Source organism: Pituophis catenifer, unplaced genomic scaffold, assembly GCF_029215685.1.
Source record: "Pituophis catenifer annectens isolate HBS135680 unplaced genomic scaffold, rPitCat1.0.hap2 SCAF_1, whole genome shotgun sequence".
Taxonomy (NCBI): domain Eukaryota; kingdom Metazoa; phylum Chordata; class Lepidosauria; order Squamata; family Colubridae; genus Pituophis; species Pituophis catenifer.
This window is the reverse complement of record NW_027256881.1, coordinates 261393923-261407989: the sequence shown is the minus strand read 5'-3', so window position 1 is coordinate 261407989 and position 14067 is coordinate 261393923. Positions and strand designations below refer to the sequence as shown.

Sequence of the window (14067 nt, the reverse complement as noted above, 5' to 3'; positions counted from 1 at the left end):
ACACGATATAAAATAGAGATAAAACAAAACAGCGTCCAGAAAAGTTGAATACAGAAAAGTTAGATCCATTCTTTTTTCTCAAACTTGGCAATTTTAAGATGAGTGGACTTTAACTCCCAGAATTGCCCAAGCAGTAGCTGGAATTAAAGTTCGTTCATCTTATTCCCAAATTTTAAAAACAGTGAGTCAGACCGAACCAATGCAGAAAGTGACCTGCTCTGGACGTCCATGGGAGCTTCAAAAGTTAAGGGAATGATAACAAGTGCATAATTAGAATCAGAATCGGAATCAGAATCAAAATCAGAATCAAGATTAGATTAGATTAGATTAGATTAGATTAGATTAGATTAGATTAGATTAGATTAGATTAGATTAGATTAGATTAGATTAGAATTCTTTATTGGCCAAATGTGATTGGACACACAAGGAATTTGTTTGGTGCATATGCTCTCAGTGTACATAAAAAGAAAAGATACATTCATGAAAGTATCATCATCATTTCATAACATAAAGTTATAGTATTTGTATAATGATGTCATGTTATATGCATCATCATGTTTTACTTCCTCTTAAAAATTTCAAGTTCTTTTTCCAAAAATAAAATTTTGCTAAAAGTAGAAAAGCCTACCCCTCTGACTATTTCTGGTCTTGTAGGCTTGTTTGCCTGGCTCATTGACCAGACTCTCATGTCTATGTAATGGGATTCATTACATTACACAACCTTTAGCTTTACATTACTTTACTCCATGGAAGAAAGGAAAGCTGTAACAATTAGACTTTGCAAAGCTAGAAAAGACCAAGAGACCAACAAGTCAAACTTTTAATCTGATCTGATCTGGTTCAGTAATTCAGTCATTCAAATATAAGGAGTAATCCAATTAGGTGTTATTCAAATTGCAAAATCCCTGGGTAGATTCACATAGCTATTCTTGCTAGGTAGAAAGATATACACTCTTTTTACAGCATAAAGTATAAAATTCTCCTTTATTTTACAATAAGGTGTACTGAAATAGCACTTGAATGAAGTACATGAGAGAAAGTAAAACAGCTGGTAAATCAACCACAGCATAATAATACCCTGCTGCAAACGCTCGGTCTGATCTTAAGATTATTCAAAAAATATGATTCACCCATTGGAAGAAAAAACTCCACATCCATCAGATTGTTAGCATTATTCCTGAATTATTGTTTGTTGTAATGTGGCAGGCTATTTCTGAATTCTAAAAACTTTGGAATCACCAGATGGAAACCTTCCTTTACCAAAGCCACTTTTTAATTAATTTCTGCTGTGTATCATTCCTTCATGTAGATTATACATGTAGATTATACATGATAATAACTTTATAAAAACCTAAACCATACTCTAGTTAGTAATTAAAAAAATGAATATACTGAATTCTGGAAATTTGTCCACTGGACTAATTGTCTATCCATGAGGGAAAAGAATGACATTCTTTCAGTTACTTTCCCTCATTTTTTTTTTCTGGCAGACTTGATCATTGCATTGGATTCCATCAGGCAGATATAGTTTCTCTAGAGATATATGCCATATTCCACCATCGGTGCCCTTTAGTAGCCAAACAGAACAATTCCTATAATAAAATTCAGTACAAAGCATGAAATGCAAAAATGAAGGTATAAACAAGGATTATCATTTTTACTATCATTTTCCAAATGTGCAGTGATGGATTCATTCAAACAGATCAATACAACTGCTCAGCAGCAATCAACACTCATATGAACAGAGATTGACACCAAGATTAACACTAGGCCAACAATCAAGCAAACAATTACCCAATGAAGGAACTATGCATCCAGACAAACACACTAACAGTAAATAAAAGCCTAATCAAGAAACAATCAAGACCATTGATCAATACTGATAGGGCAAGTTACTATCAGTCACAGTATATAAAAATAAGAGCAAATCACCTTCCCTTCTTGAATTAGTAATGTTACCGGTACCTAGTTTGGTAATCAAGTGTCTGCAAGAAAACCTCAGAAAGTGCCAAGGACCTCACGGATTCATTCATAAATGTCCATAAAAATATTATTATCTAACGCATCTTCCTCCTCCTTTTTTCCCTACAACAATCCTGTGAGGTGAGTTGGCCTGAGAGAGAGTTATCCAGCTGGATTTCATGGGCACAGAGGACCTTGAACTCACAGTTTCTTGCTTTCTAACCTGCTGCATTAACCACTAGACCCACTGCTTATAAGTATGGTGAAATCCCACAGTGAAGGTGTATGAAATATAGATGAAACAACTGAACACATAGGTAGCTAAAATGACACCCTCTATGTAAAATGAGCTTGTTTGTGATATTTCCAAAAAAAAGCAGATGTGGAAGGAATCTGATAATTTAACTGAAACGCTCCATGCTCAGTATCATATAGCAGATACACTTGTTCTAGTTATCCAAGTGATTTATATTCTTTATCCTTTCCTTTCTTTTTTTAAAAAATTATACCTTGGATTGGAAAGGTATAACCACATGAAGTGTCTATTGTGAAACTTCACACATCAGGAGATGTGGTAATGAATGCCTCAATTTTCCCCATGAAAAATGGCTACTGCACAATCGGTCTCATTATTCAATATTGTGAGAAGCCTTGGGTCCAAGGGGCATGACCATAAGCCATTAAACTAATTTCTAATATGCCAGAAGTGAAATTAATTTCTTAAGTATACAGGGTTCATAACATTTATTGAATTTCATTAATGAAAGTAAATGTAGTTGATTAATGATTTGATGAATCTGTTTTGATTGCTGATTTAGTTGAAATGTAATTGAAGTCTCTTTTCAAAGTTTGGCAATTTCCTAGAAACTACAGGGACAATAAATGAGGAATGTATCATTAAAAAAATAAAATAATCCAGTTAAACAGGCAGGAAAATTATTCAGAAAGAATGCTAATCATAAATTTCATCTGAATATGGCTGGTAGACAAGGATGCCAATGAGGTACCGGTAATACTAAAACTCTTAAGGCTCAGTTGCTAGATGGGTTTTTCATATTAACTGTACTCTGATTTATTTTATTTTATTTTATATTGGATTTCTATACCGCCCTTCTCCCTGAGGACTCAGGGCGGTGTACAGCCAGATTAAAAAAACATGCAGAACAAATATTAAAAACAATTAAAAGATATATAAATTTGGCCCAATTAAAACTCATTACCAATTAAAAACGTTTAAAACATTTAAAAAACAGTTAAAAATTTCATCTTAAGCCAGCCCGGCTTGTTTAAATAAATGGGTTTTAAGGGCGCGACGGAAGGCACTGAGGTCTTGGATTCTCCGTATCTCTGGGGGCAGCTGATTCCAGAGGGTAGGTGCCCCCACAGAGAAGGCTCTCCCCCTGGGGGTCACCAGCCTACATTGTCTGGCTGATGGCACCCCGAGGAGGCCCTCTCTGTGGGAGCGCACGGGTCGATGGGAGGTCGTTGGTAGCAGCAGGCGGTCTCGAAGATAGCTAGGCCCTATGCCATGGAGCGCTTTAAAGGTGATAACCAACACCTTGAAGCGCACCCGGAAGACAACTGGGAGCCAGTGCAGCTCGCGCAGGAGCGGTGTTACATGGGAGCGCCATGATAAAGGAGGATTAAAACTTTCCAGGTATTTACAAATATTTCTTTAGAACTATCTGAACATTAACAAACAGTTTGAAGGAATTGAAATAATATAGCTTTATATTGTTACCAATAATTTAGCCTGCTTTAATTCATATGGGAATTAATATTGAACATGGTAAATATTGCTTTCTGGAGCAGTCTGACAAATTATTTACATTTTGCCTGCTCAGAATTGAATAGGCCCATTATAATTTTCTACAAAAGATAGACTACTCTGATTTTTCAGAAAAACAGCCCAAATTAAATCTACAGTGGAAAAAAAAAGTTGCATAAACTTGTAAAACGTTCATTGGCATTTTAGTGCTTGAATTCAGTTCTTCCGTTTCAACAGCTTTGTATATAATGCACAGTGACATAAACACAAATGTTGAAGCAATTCACATATAACTAACTTCGCAGGTGTCACTGGTATGTCTAATAGGAAATACAATAATTGCTGCTAAAGTCTCAGGGTACAAGAGAATAATGCCATGCTGATGTTGCTGGATGAAAGCACTGTTGGATTTGGTCATGAAAAGCTATGAAATGGCCAATGGTGCTAAAAGAAATATTGCTGGTGAGGCATAAAATGTTGTTTTATGTGATTGTGTGGTTTTATTTGGAACCTCCCAAGTTACAGAATTGAGATGGATAGTGTAGAAATTTGATAAACAAACAATTCTTCACATACCTGTTTTTTGCGCCTGTAGCACATAGCATCGTGACACAATTATTAAGAAGGGGGTTTTTTTACTGCAGAAATAAGAGCATCCATCTCTCTCTCTCTCTCCCCTTCCCTCCCTTTCTCTCCCTCTCTTTTTCAAACACTCTCATTACACTGAGAGGTCCTTGGTGTTCTCTGGGCTTGCTTATGTTCTTGCAGATGTTTCATTAACTAGATAACATCATCAGTGGTTGCATAGTTAGGGTAATGAAATGTCAGCAAGAAACAACCAAGCTCAGAGAGCACCAATGACCCCTCATTTCAACCCTGAGCTATAAATATTGTCTTCTATTGGTAGCATATTACACTGTAAGACTGCAAAAAAGTGTATGTACTCTTTTAAAACAAATTGTCTTGGAAACAAAAAAGCAAAGATGAAATGACAGAATAGGTATTCTTGGATAAATACAGAGCTAGTGAAGCATCAATGGGATGTCAAGACTATCTAGTTTTTGAAACTTTCTTACTAGAGGCAAAAAGCCCTCTAGTAACATTTCTGATTAGTTAAGTTTGTATATTTAAAGTGCAGGAATTTCAATTCCTAGTGCTATACACAAGTGTTCCTTGACATTATATGTTACTGAGTCATGAAATATGCCTTACCTCAAAGTTGATAAGCATATGGAACAAATCAAGCACTCCTAAGCCTGTACATCCTTGAAATATGGCTGAGTCAGTCTCAAATGAAATGATTCATAAACAGAGCACTTAACTTCAGAGTATTAAACTGCCACTGAGATTCCATAGAAATCTAACTGAGTATTCTACAACTAGTCTGGATTTCACGTTCTTGGTGGAAAGTAGTTAAAACAATTTTACATCTCACAAACCTATCTGGAATCAAAGTATTATTTATTTGTGGGCATTCAGAAGTTATAGGGAAATAAGTGATTAAATCATATATAGTCTTTTCAGATTGAATTTGCCAACAAGTCAATTTCCACCTTGCCCTGTCTTTAATGATTCTTATACTTCTTGCAATGACTTCTTTGCCGACTTATTTTTGTTTTTGCTGGGTTTAGTAAAATCATTGAAGTGCAAAGAATACATTGTTACGACATTTCTGGCATTCATTGTATATCTTCTGGAAGAGATATATGATCCACCTGTACTTTCAATTAAAAAGAAAGGGAAAGTCATCAAGCACCTCCAAAAGCAGATACAGATTTGCATAAATTTGTTTATAGTAATTTGCATACTTCAAACTTATTTCAGAAAAATGGCTCTGGATCTTGTGCAAGTACAGTACCACATTGTTATTCATTAGCACAGTTAATTCTTTATGGCTTTTATGCAAGTGTAAAAAAAAGTGTGTTAAAAAAAGATATTGCTTTCAAATGCCCTTCTGAAAACAGCAGCATTTTTTAAAAAAAAAAATCAGACAGAAGCCAAAATAAATGGACTTCTCACAGAAATTAGTTGTGTTTATTCAAAATTTGAAGGAGATTTTCAAATTATATAGATGCACGCATATAAGTATTGTAATTTTAAAAGAATTATTATATATCTTACTAAAATGGGGCAGCCCGTGACCACATACTCCATATACGTTCCCAGCTAGCTATTGAAATGTCATTCTCTCTATTATTATGGTCCTTTAAACCAGATGTTGACTGAACAACCCTTCAAACAGAGGCCTTGTAGTCTGGCAAACCATCAAATTAGAGGCTATACTCTATAGCAAATATTTTACTCTACAAAGAAGCAGTTAGGTTTTTTGCTTTCATATAGATCTGGGGCATTATAGTCCTAGATTTTAAGGTTTTTGAATTTTAAGCTTCCAGGTATGGTATATGGATCCAGTGTATAAAGTTATAATAATGAGAATGTGCAGTTCAAAGTACAAGTTTATTGTTGTGCTGAGATTTTTGGTATACAACTATGGATTGAGTTTAGTGTTAAGCATTTTATTTTGCAATGCCGAAACCATAATATCCCCCCCAAAAAACATAGACAATAATGTTGTATTTTAAATATGAAAACGCAAACACAAACGTCACAGGAAACCAACCCAAAATGGCTATGAAACCATGCTGAAAGCAGTTTTTGACCTCATCAGAGTCATTTAATAAAGCTTTATTTGGATTTCAGATGCAAGTACAAAAAATTAACAAAATTATTGGCTATAGGAAACCTCCAACAGAATTTATATTTATGAAACTGTGCTTTCAAAGCCTATTGGGAAAGTATGCATAATTTACTTATGCCTCCCGTTTTATATAATATGGTTCAAACCATGAAAAATGGCCGCATAATTAAGGTAAGTAACGAAAGTGTCTATCATTATGAGTTTACACAACCTGACCTCTACAGCAACATTCTGTACATAACCATATAGTTCCAATGGCGTATGAGAAAACATTGGATGAGTTGTTTTAAAATCCTTTAAGTCCTTTAGGAATCTATGAGGCAACAATGACAAACGAATACCTTCCAAATATAACTCTACAATACTCCATTTAGCACTGGTGGCAAATTGTGCTGTTTGATGGATTATGGGCGTGGCAGTCTACCATATTCAGGGGGCATTCAGGTGGAAAGAAAACAAAGTGTAAAATTCAATCACTGGAATAAACCTCCTTTTTCTGAAACAAGTCTTTATCTGCCCATCACAATCCTAACAAAATGAAGCATGGTAGAAAAACAACATAGCTTTTTTTTTTTTAATCTTTCTGGCCAAGTCCTGGAGATGAACTGTTTTAAAAAGGAAAAAAAAAGAAAGTATGAGGTCACTTTTCTTGGCGAAAAAGCTTGCACAGTTTCCATCAACTTCAGTAGCAACATTACTCTCTGCTATGAAAAAACTGGGCACTGACTTCTGTGGTGTCACTTGGAGGACAAACCAGCCCCAAGAGCAAACTTCTCGCTGCCCTATGGAACGTAAGCCAAAAAAATTAAATTTCATAATGCAACATTGCATATTTAAACAGCTGTACAGTGGTTAGCTGCTATAGGTCAGTTACATAAAATATTCTTTGTATGTAGGTTTATGTATATGTGTAGGGATGTGTAGGGTGTGTGTGTGTGCATGTCACATTTTTATGAAAAAAATCTCCAACAGTAGACAATAGTGCCATTGTTATTTTTTTAATTCTGATTATCATTTTAACCCCCTTTGTATGCTGCCTAGGATGCTTTGTGATTAATCAAATTAATCAAGAATATATATAGATGATAGATAGAAAATAGAGGATAGATAGATAGATAGATAGACAGACAGACAGACAGACAGACAGACAGACAGACAGACAAGAGTGAGAGAGAGTGAGAGAGATGACAAAATGGTTTAATCCTGGGTTTTTCCTTCTCTTTCTTTTTTTAATGCAGCCTAGTTTGATCTTGTTTGAGACAGCATTAGAGTCAGATTTTCTTTGTTCTTTGCCATATTAGCTAGCAGTCCACAAACTATTTAAAACATCTTCTTTTAATTTAATCCCATAGAAATGAGATGTATATTTCAGCCACAAAGCAACAAGGCATATTTGTATGAAAATCCATTTATTTTATGACTGAGCGAGTGAGGTTTGCTATTTGTCTTCCAGAAACTCAATAAGGCATCAAGACATCAAGAAAATTAAGAATCCTAGAAAGAAAAAAATGTGTGTGGGGGAGACCAATTAAGTCAGCATAACAGCTTTTAACCACCCATTGCTTATTAAGTTCTGCTGGGGAGTGTTATGAATCTTTGTAATAGAGGAATTGGCTCTTTGGATTATTTTGGACCAAAAGAGCTTCATAGGCCTTTGACACAGCAGTAGTTACTTATTTTATAATTGTAAGGATTAGAAAGTTTAACAAAAGCCTTGCTATCTTGGTAGAAAAATGTCTGGCACTCTGAGCTTTGAAAAGGATCATAAACAAAATTCAAAAGGAGAAAACTGGAGTATCTGATGGATGAGAAGTATAAATAAATATCTGAGCCCTTGTTGTATCATCTTTCTATACCAGCTAATTCTTAACTATTCTTCCTAAGTACCTTCACCTCTTGTATTTGAAGTAACAATAGCTTATTGTTTCCAGTAACAATATCTTATTGTATCTAGCTTCCAGACATGTTGAAATGTGTAGTCCTTGACTTACAACCATTCATTTGATTCTTCAAAGTTAAAACAACACTGGGAAAAAAGTTATCGATAGCCTGTTCTTGAGGTTACAACTGCTGTAGTATCCTCAGTCTCGTGATCAAAATTTGGGTGCTTGGCAACCATCATGTATTTAAAATGGCTGCAGCATCCTGGGATCACATGATCACTGGATCAAGTCATCTTGGTGTAACACTTTGGTTCTCACAGTGGCAACAAGATGTTTCTTGGATGCAGAAAAAAGCAGTGGATTTTGTGACAGCTTTAAGAAATTGTCCATCACTGGCAGAATTAGCAATGAGTTTGGCTGAACAGGTCAGAAATCCTAGATAGTACTTTTGATACATCTTCTATAAATATAAGAACATAAGGTAGACAAGCAGTTCATCCACTTTACATAAATTCTTTACAACTCTGTAAAACAAAACAGGATGCTATTTGAGAACTGCTATTTTTGTTTCAAGGAATTTTGTTAAAAATTCAACTGAATTTTGTGTACTGGATTCCTTCGTTGATATATTTATTGGTATTCTTAAAGAACTTGTAAAATAAGACTGTTTGCAAGACCTATTTAGTTTCTTCTTCTGCAAGATTTGTGTTTTGTGTGTGCTTGTTCTTCCTTCTTCTAATTTGCCTGGAACATGTATTAAGTTTATAATGGTTTATAATGGTTTATTAAATGCATTGTAAGCCGCCCTGAGTCTTCGGAGAAAGGCGGCATATAAATTGAACTAATAATAATAATAAATAAATAATGGACCTATTTTGAAAAACTTACTGTTCCCAGCTTTAACATTTTTGGGTCAGATATTGAAGATGCGATAGGGAAAGATGCCAGGATGATTACAATGTTTGTAAACCACCCAGTCACTAAGAGTGAGCGAGGGACCATATAAATATTCTAAATAAATAACAATTTTTTAACAGTGCCAATACTTACAGCATGAGATCTTACTCAATTTGGCTAAGGTGTGCCTAGATGTGAGGAAGGAAGGAAGGAAGGAAGGAAGGAAGGAAGGAAGGAAGGAAGGAAGGAAGGAAGGAAGGAAGGAAGGAAGGAAGGAAGGAAGGAAGGAAAGGAGGGAGGGAGGGAGGGAGGGAAAAGGGCATGGTTTTGTTGGTCACGTTTTAGTCTCTGTTTCTGTGGATCCTTTGGACAGTTTACCAAATGACTTAGCAGTAATGGGAAACTCACCCAAGGCAGTGACAGAAATGTGAACTATATTGTTTCAGTCCCACTTCTTTTCTTCACAATGTAAGATGATGTAAGTCAACCCTTCTGCCCACCAGGCATTTAAATGATGCAGAATGGTCAGTATGAGCAATCCAGGGCTTTGCTAGACAAACCAGTGTGGTAGGTTAAGTGATGAGTAGTTCCTTGGGAAATCCAGATCAAGTGCACCCTGAGTAACAGATTAATTACTGGGTTTCTTGGAGGCAATATCTCAGCCCAGCCTACCAGATAGGGACGTTGCAGTGGAGAAAAATGTGAAGAGGGTAATCTCTTTATGCCAACTTGAACTCTTGAATTAAATGTGAGAGATAATGTAACACAAAAATATTTGTCCAAAGTTGCTGGGATATAGTGGAAGGACAGAAGTCTTTTGATTTGAGAGGACCGAGACGGAAATGACAATTGAATTCAAACACAGTTGAAAATCACTGTTGATTACAGCAGTTCCCCAACCTTTTTGGCACATGGACTGGTTTCATGGAAGACAATTTTTCCACAGACTGGGGGGGAGGGGGGGCATGCATGCAACCTAGATCCCTCACATGGGCAGTTTACAGTAGGGTTCACACTTCTATGAGAATCTAATGCTTGATAATCTGAGGTAGAGCTGAGGCAGTGATGCTAGTTGCTGGGGAGCGACTGCAAATATAGATATAGCTTTGCTTGCTTTCCGGTCACTTACCTCCAACTGTGATGGCCCAGTTCCTAACAGACTACGGACTGGTACTTGTCCATGACCCAGGGGTTAGGGACCCCTGAATTACAACACAGCTGACAGTGGAAACATAGAACAAGAGGCAGGGGACATTTGTTAAGTACAGTAGGGATGATTCATTTTTATTCTATGATGCACGATTCCATTATGTCATTTGGATTCCTGTTATTTCTATTTTAAGAATAAAAAAGCTATACTTTGTAAACAACATACAACTCTGGTTTTCATGACCATTTCATGATTTCCCTGAATATTCCAAAAAGGTTGCTTTCTAGTTGCGTTTTCCAGCACCTCTTCCACAAGCCCATGAAAAGAAGTTACTTATGTTTACTCTGCTTATTGAACAATTTATTGATTACATTTAAAGCATATAAACATGCTTTAAAATGCCAATTTAAACTTTAAACTTGCATTTTCAAAAACCAGTCTCCTACTATGATCTTCAAAACTAGGCTGACCAGCCGTATTTGGAGTTCCTGCTGGAAACAGGTCGCTGACTATTCTTTCCAAATCGAATCAACATGACCCAAAAATTGATTTGATGAAGAATCTTTACAAGATCCTCCTTGCACAGGATCCCCCCACCCCCCATGGGAAAGTGCTCTCCAAGCAGAGATGATACTGTAGCTTTAATAATGACATCGAGGTAAGGATTCGTTCCAAACTTGGTGTCTGGGCTTCTCCGTAAGCAACGGGGGCCCATTGCTGTAATTTGAGAGGAGAAGAGAGAGAGAGATCCTACGGCCAAAAGCTGAACTCCCGCGTTAGCAGCACCAATCCAGATGTAGAATGAAGGGGGGAAAAAAAGTAGCCCAAAGCCGTTGCAGCAGCTCCGGGAAGGTCTCACTCAAATCTGGACGCCAACACGCCCTCTCTTTCTCCCTCCCCTCCCCTCCCCGTTTTTAACTTGGGAGTTTCCCAACGCGCGTGGGGACAGGAGAAAGGAAAACGTGGTTAAGGAAAAGTTGGTGGGAAAGAAGCCAGAGGCTCCTCCTTTTAAGGTTTGTTGATCTCTCCCACCCCCATCCCGACAACCACCCCCTTCCCGCGGAAAAAAAAAAACCCGAAGTTCTCGCGGGCAAATCGGGTGCAGCGGAGAACTCTCCGCGGGGAGCGAGAAGGGCCAAGCGACGGCTTTCCAGCGGGGGTCCCAATGAAGCCTTGCAAGAAAGGCGGCCACAACCGGAGGACTTGAAAGTTAGGCGCGATCTTTGCCGTCCTCCACTTCGGGACGCTTAGGGTGCCGGGGCAGCTTCCTTCCCCCCCCCCCGCCCCCGGGATGCTGCTGGGGCTCCTCTCGGTGTGGCTGCTGAGCTGTTCGATCAGCTTGTGCCACGGCTATTTCGACGGCCCGCTTTATCCGGAGATGTCCAACGGGACGTTGCATCACTATTTCGTGCCCGACGGGGACTACGAGGAGAACGACGACCCGGAGAAGTGTCAGTTGCTATTCAGGGTGAGCGACCGCCTGCGCTGCACAGCGGACGGGGAGGGTGAACGCTCGCATCCCGCGGCGGCGGCAGCGGCAGTGGCGGCGGCGGCACCCGCTCTGACGCTGCGCGAGGAATTCACCCTCCTGGGCCGGCAGGTGGAGGACACGGCGCGCGTGCTGGAAGGCATCCAGAAGAGCATCGCCTACGACCTGGACGGCGAGGAAAGCTACGGCAACTACCTGCGCAGGGAATCGGCGCAGATCGGGGACGCCTACGCCAACTCGGAGAAGTCGCTGGGGGAGCTGGAAAACAAGTTCCGGCAGGGCCAGGAGCACGAGAGCCACGAGGAGAGCCGCCTCAACGACGACTTCCTGGGAATGCTGGTGCATGCGCGGGCGCTCCTCAAGGAGACGCTGACCGTCTCGGCCGGCCTGCGGGACAAATACGAGCTCCTTGCGCTCACCGTCCGGAGCCACGGCGCCCGCCTCAGCCGCCTCAAGACAGAGTATCTCAAGGGCTGAGCGGGAGCGGGCGCCTCGCTGGGCTTCGACCGATCCTCTCTTTCCCCACCCCCATTCCACCCTCAGTGGCCGGCCACGCCGGCGGGACTCTTGCCGGCCACGCTTTCCCCACGGACGGACGGACGGACTTTCCTCCATCGCATGCCCACCACCGACCCTTGCTACTGTACCTCAGTGCAGATTGTTTGCAATTTTTTTTCACCTTGAAAGAGCACAATAAAGGGCCTGCCTTTAGGTGGCGCGAAAGACAGATCAGACGACAAATCGACAGTTAATTGTTTCCCATTTGGGGGATGGGGGCGCTATTTTTGCTAGGTACCCAAAAAAAAATATACAGAAGAGTTGTCATCCACCTATTTTTTAAGTTCGTTTTTTAGGTTTCTGACATGGAAATTCCAGTTATTGAGGAGGGGGGGTTGTCTATGTCAGAAAGAAAAAAAAAGCGTTTGTGGGATTCCAACTGGCAAAACGTTGAAAGAGGCACACGAGCTTGCTTTATTGCATTCATCCGCATTCTTTTAGCATAATGTATCTGAAATAGAGGGAACAAATAAAGTGACCATTGGCACAATCTATGTATTAACTCATTGGGATGGCTTCTTCACCTATAGTTAGGTTGCAGGTTTTGATTCAATTACTTGGAAGTAAGCTCTATTGAGTAAAAAAAAGTCTGGATTTGGAGTCAGTATTTATAAGTTGCTGTGATTAAAAGCTTTGAAGATAATTCCTTTTAAGTCCTTCGTTTTAGTGAGTTCAAAGAAGTATATTCAATGGTATAGTCAAACATCTCAGTTCTGGAGGATGAGAGTATCTGCTATGTTGCAAGAGTTTTATAATCTATTGGTCACAATTCAGCATTGTTATATACACTTAAGCCTACTGATCTATTGTTTTATGGAATGTGTTGTATAACCTTGGAAGGAAATGTTATAGACAGGAGATGCTAAATTACAAGTTTGGAACCTTGTCCTCTAGTTCTTTCAGATGAAATCTTTTGAACTTCCATGGTGATGCAGTATTACTAAAAATCAATAATTGACAGAATTTCTGGTGCCAAGGTTTCCATAGATTTTATTTTGCTTGTTTTTTTTAAAATAAACCTATAAGGTTTCCACTGCTTGCCTCATTCCACATTGACAATTGAAGTAATGTATTAATCCTTTTACTGATTTGATTATAAGTACCCTGGAAATTTGTGATGTTATCAATGGCTTGTGGAAAATTATGGAATGATAGTTATTTCATTTTAATTCATCAGGGGGAAAAAAGATAATGTTTCATGTTGGATGTGTCCCCATCATTTTATTGAGTGTTTTATAGTGGTCATTTGAACAAGGATATGATACCATAACTATAAACATGCACTCAACATTAGGTAACAGTTATTTTCTCTCCCAGATTTATTTTTATTTGGCCTGAATCATGCTCACCCAAAGAAATATCTTCAGCGTTTTTTTAAAAAAAAACATGCCATTCAGAGAGTCAAAAAGTACAGTTCTCTAGTACAGTAGTAAAAGTTGTAAATCTCATACACTTTGTTCACAATCTGTGCAGAGTACATAACTGGCTGTGTTCTTAACTTTACAAAGAATAGGCATCAGAAGATAATATTCTGGTATCAGAAGACCAGTTGCTTCAGCTATAGTTTGATGTAATGGGTATTCTAAAATAAGCAAGGTTTTTTTAAGAGCAAACCAACCCCTATGGTTTCCCGGGAAAACTCAGCCAAATTGGAAGCAATAA

At 38.6% G+C, this 14067-nt stretch overlaps 1 protein-coding gene across 1 annotated transcript; it reads left to right on the top strand.

The window, feature by feature from the left end:
• The first annotated feature begins 11649 nt into the window (after window positions 1-11649).
• FIBIN (fin bud initiation factor homolog) lies at window positions 11650-12915 on the top strand. The gene has a single exon (XM_070957541.1). It carries the CDS (start codon window positions 11650-11652, stop codon window positions 12322-12324), a length of 675 nt encoding a protein of 224 aa, XP_070813642.1. The 3' UTR covers window positions 12325-12915.
• Window positions 12916-14067: the final 1152 nt, after the last annotated feature.

Coding starts and splice junctions, on each gene's coding strand:
- FIBIN (XM_070957541.1), top strand. CDS start 11,650: ATGCTGCTGGGGCTCCTCTCGGTGTGGCTGCTGAGCTGTTCGATCAGC.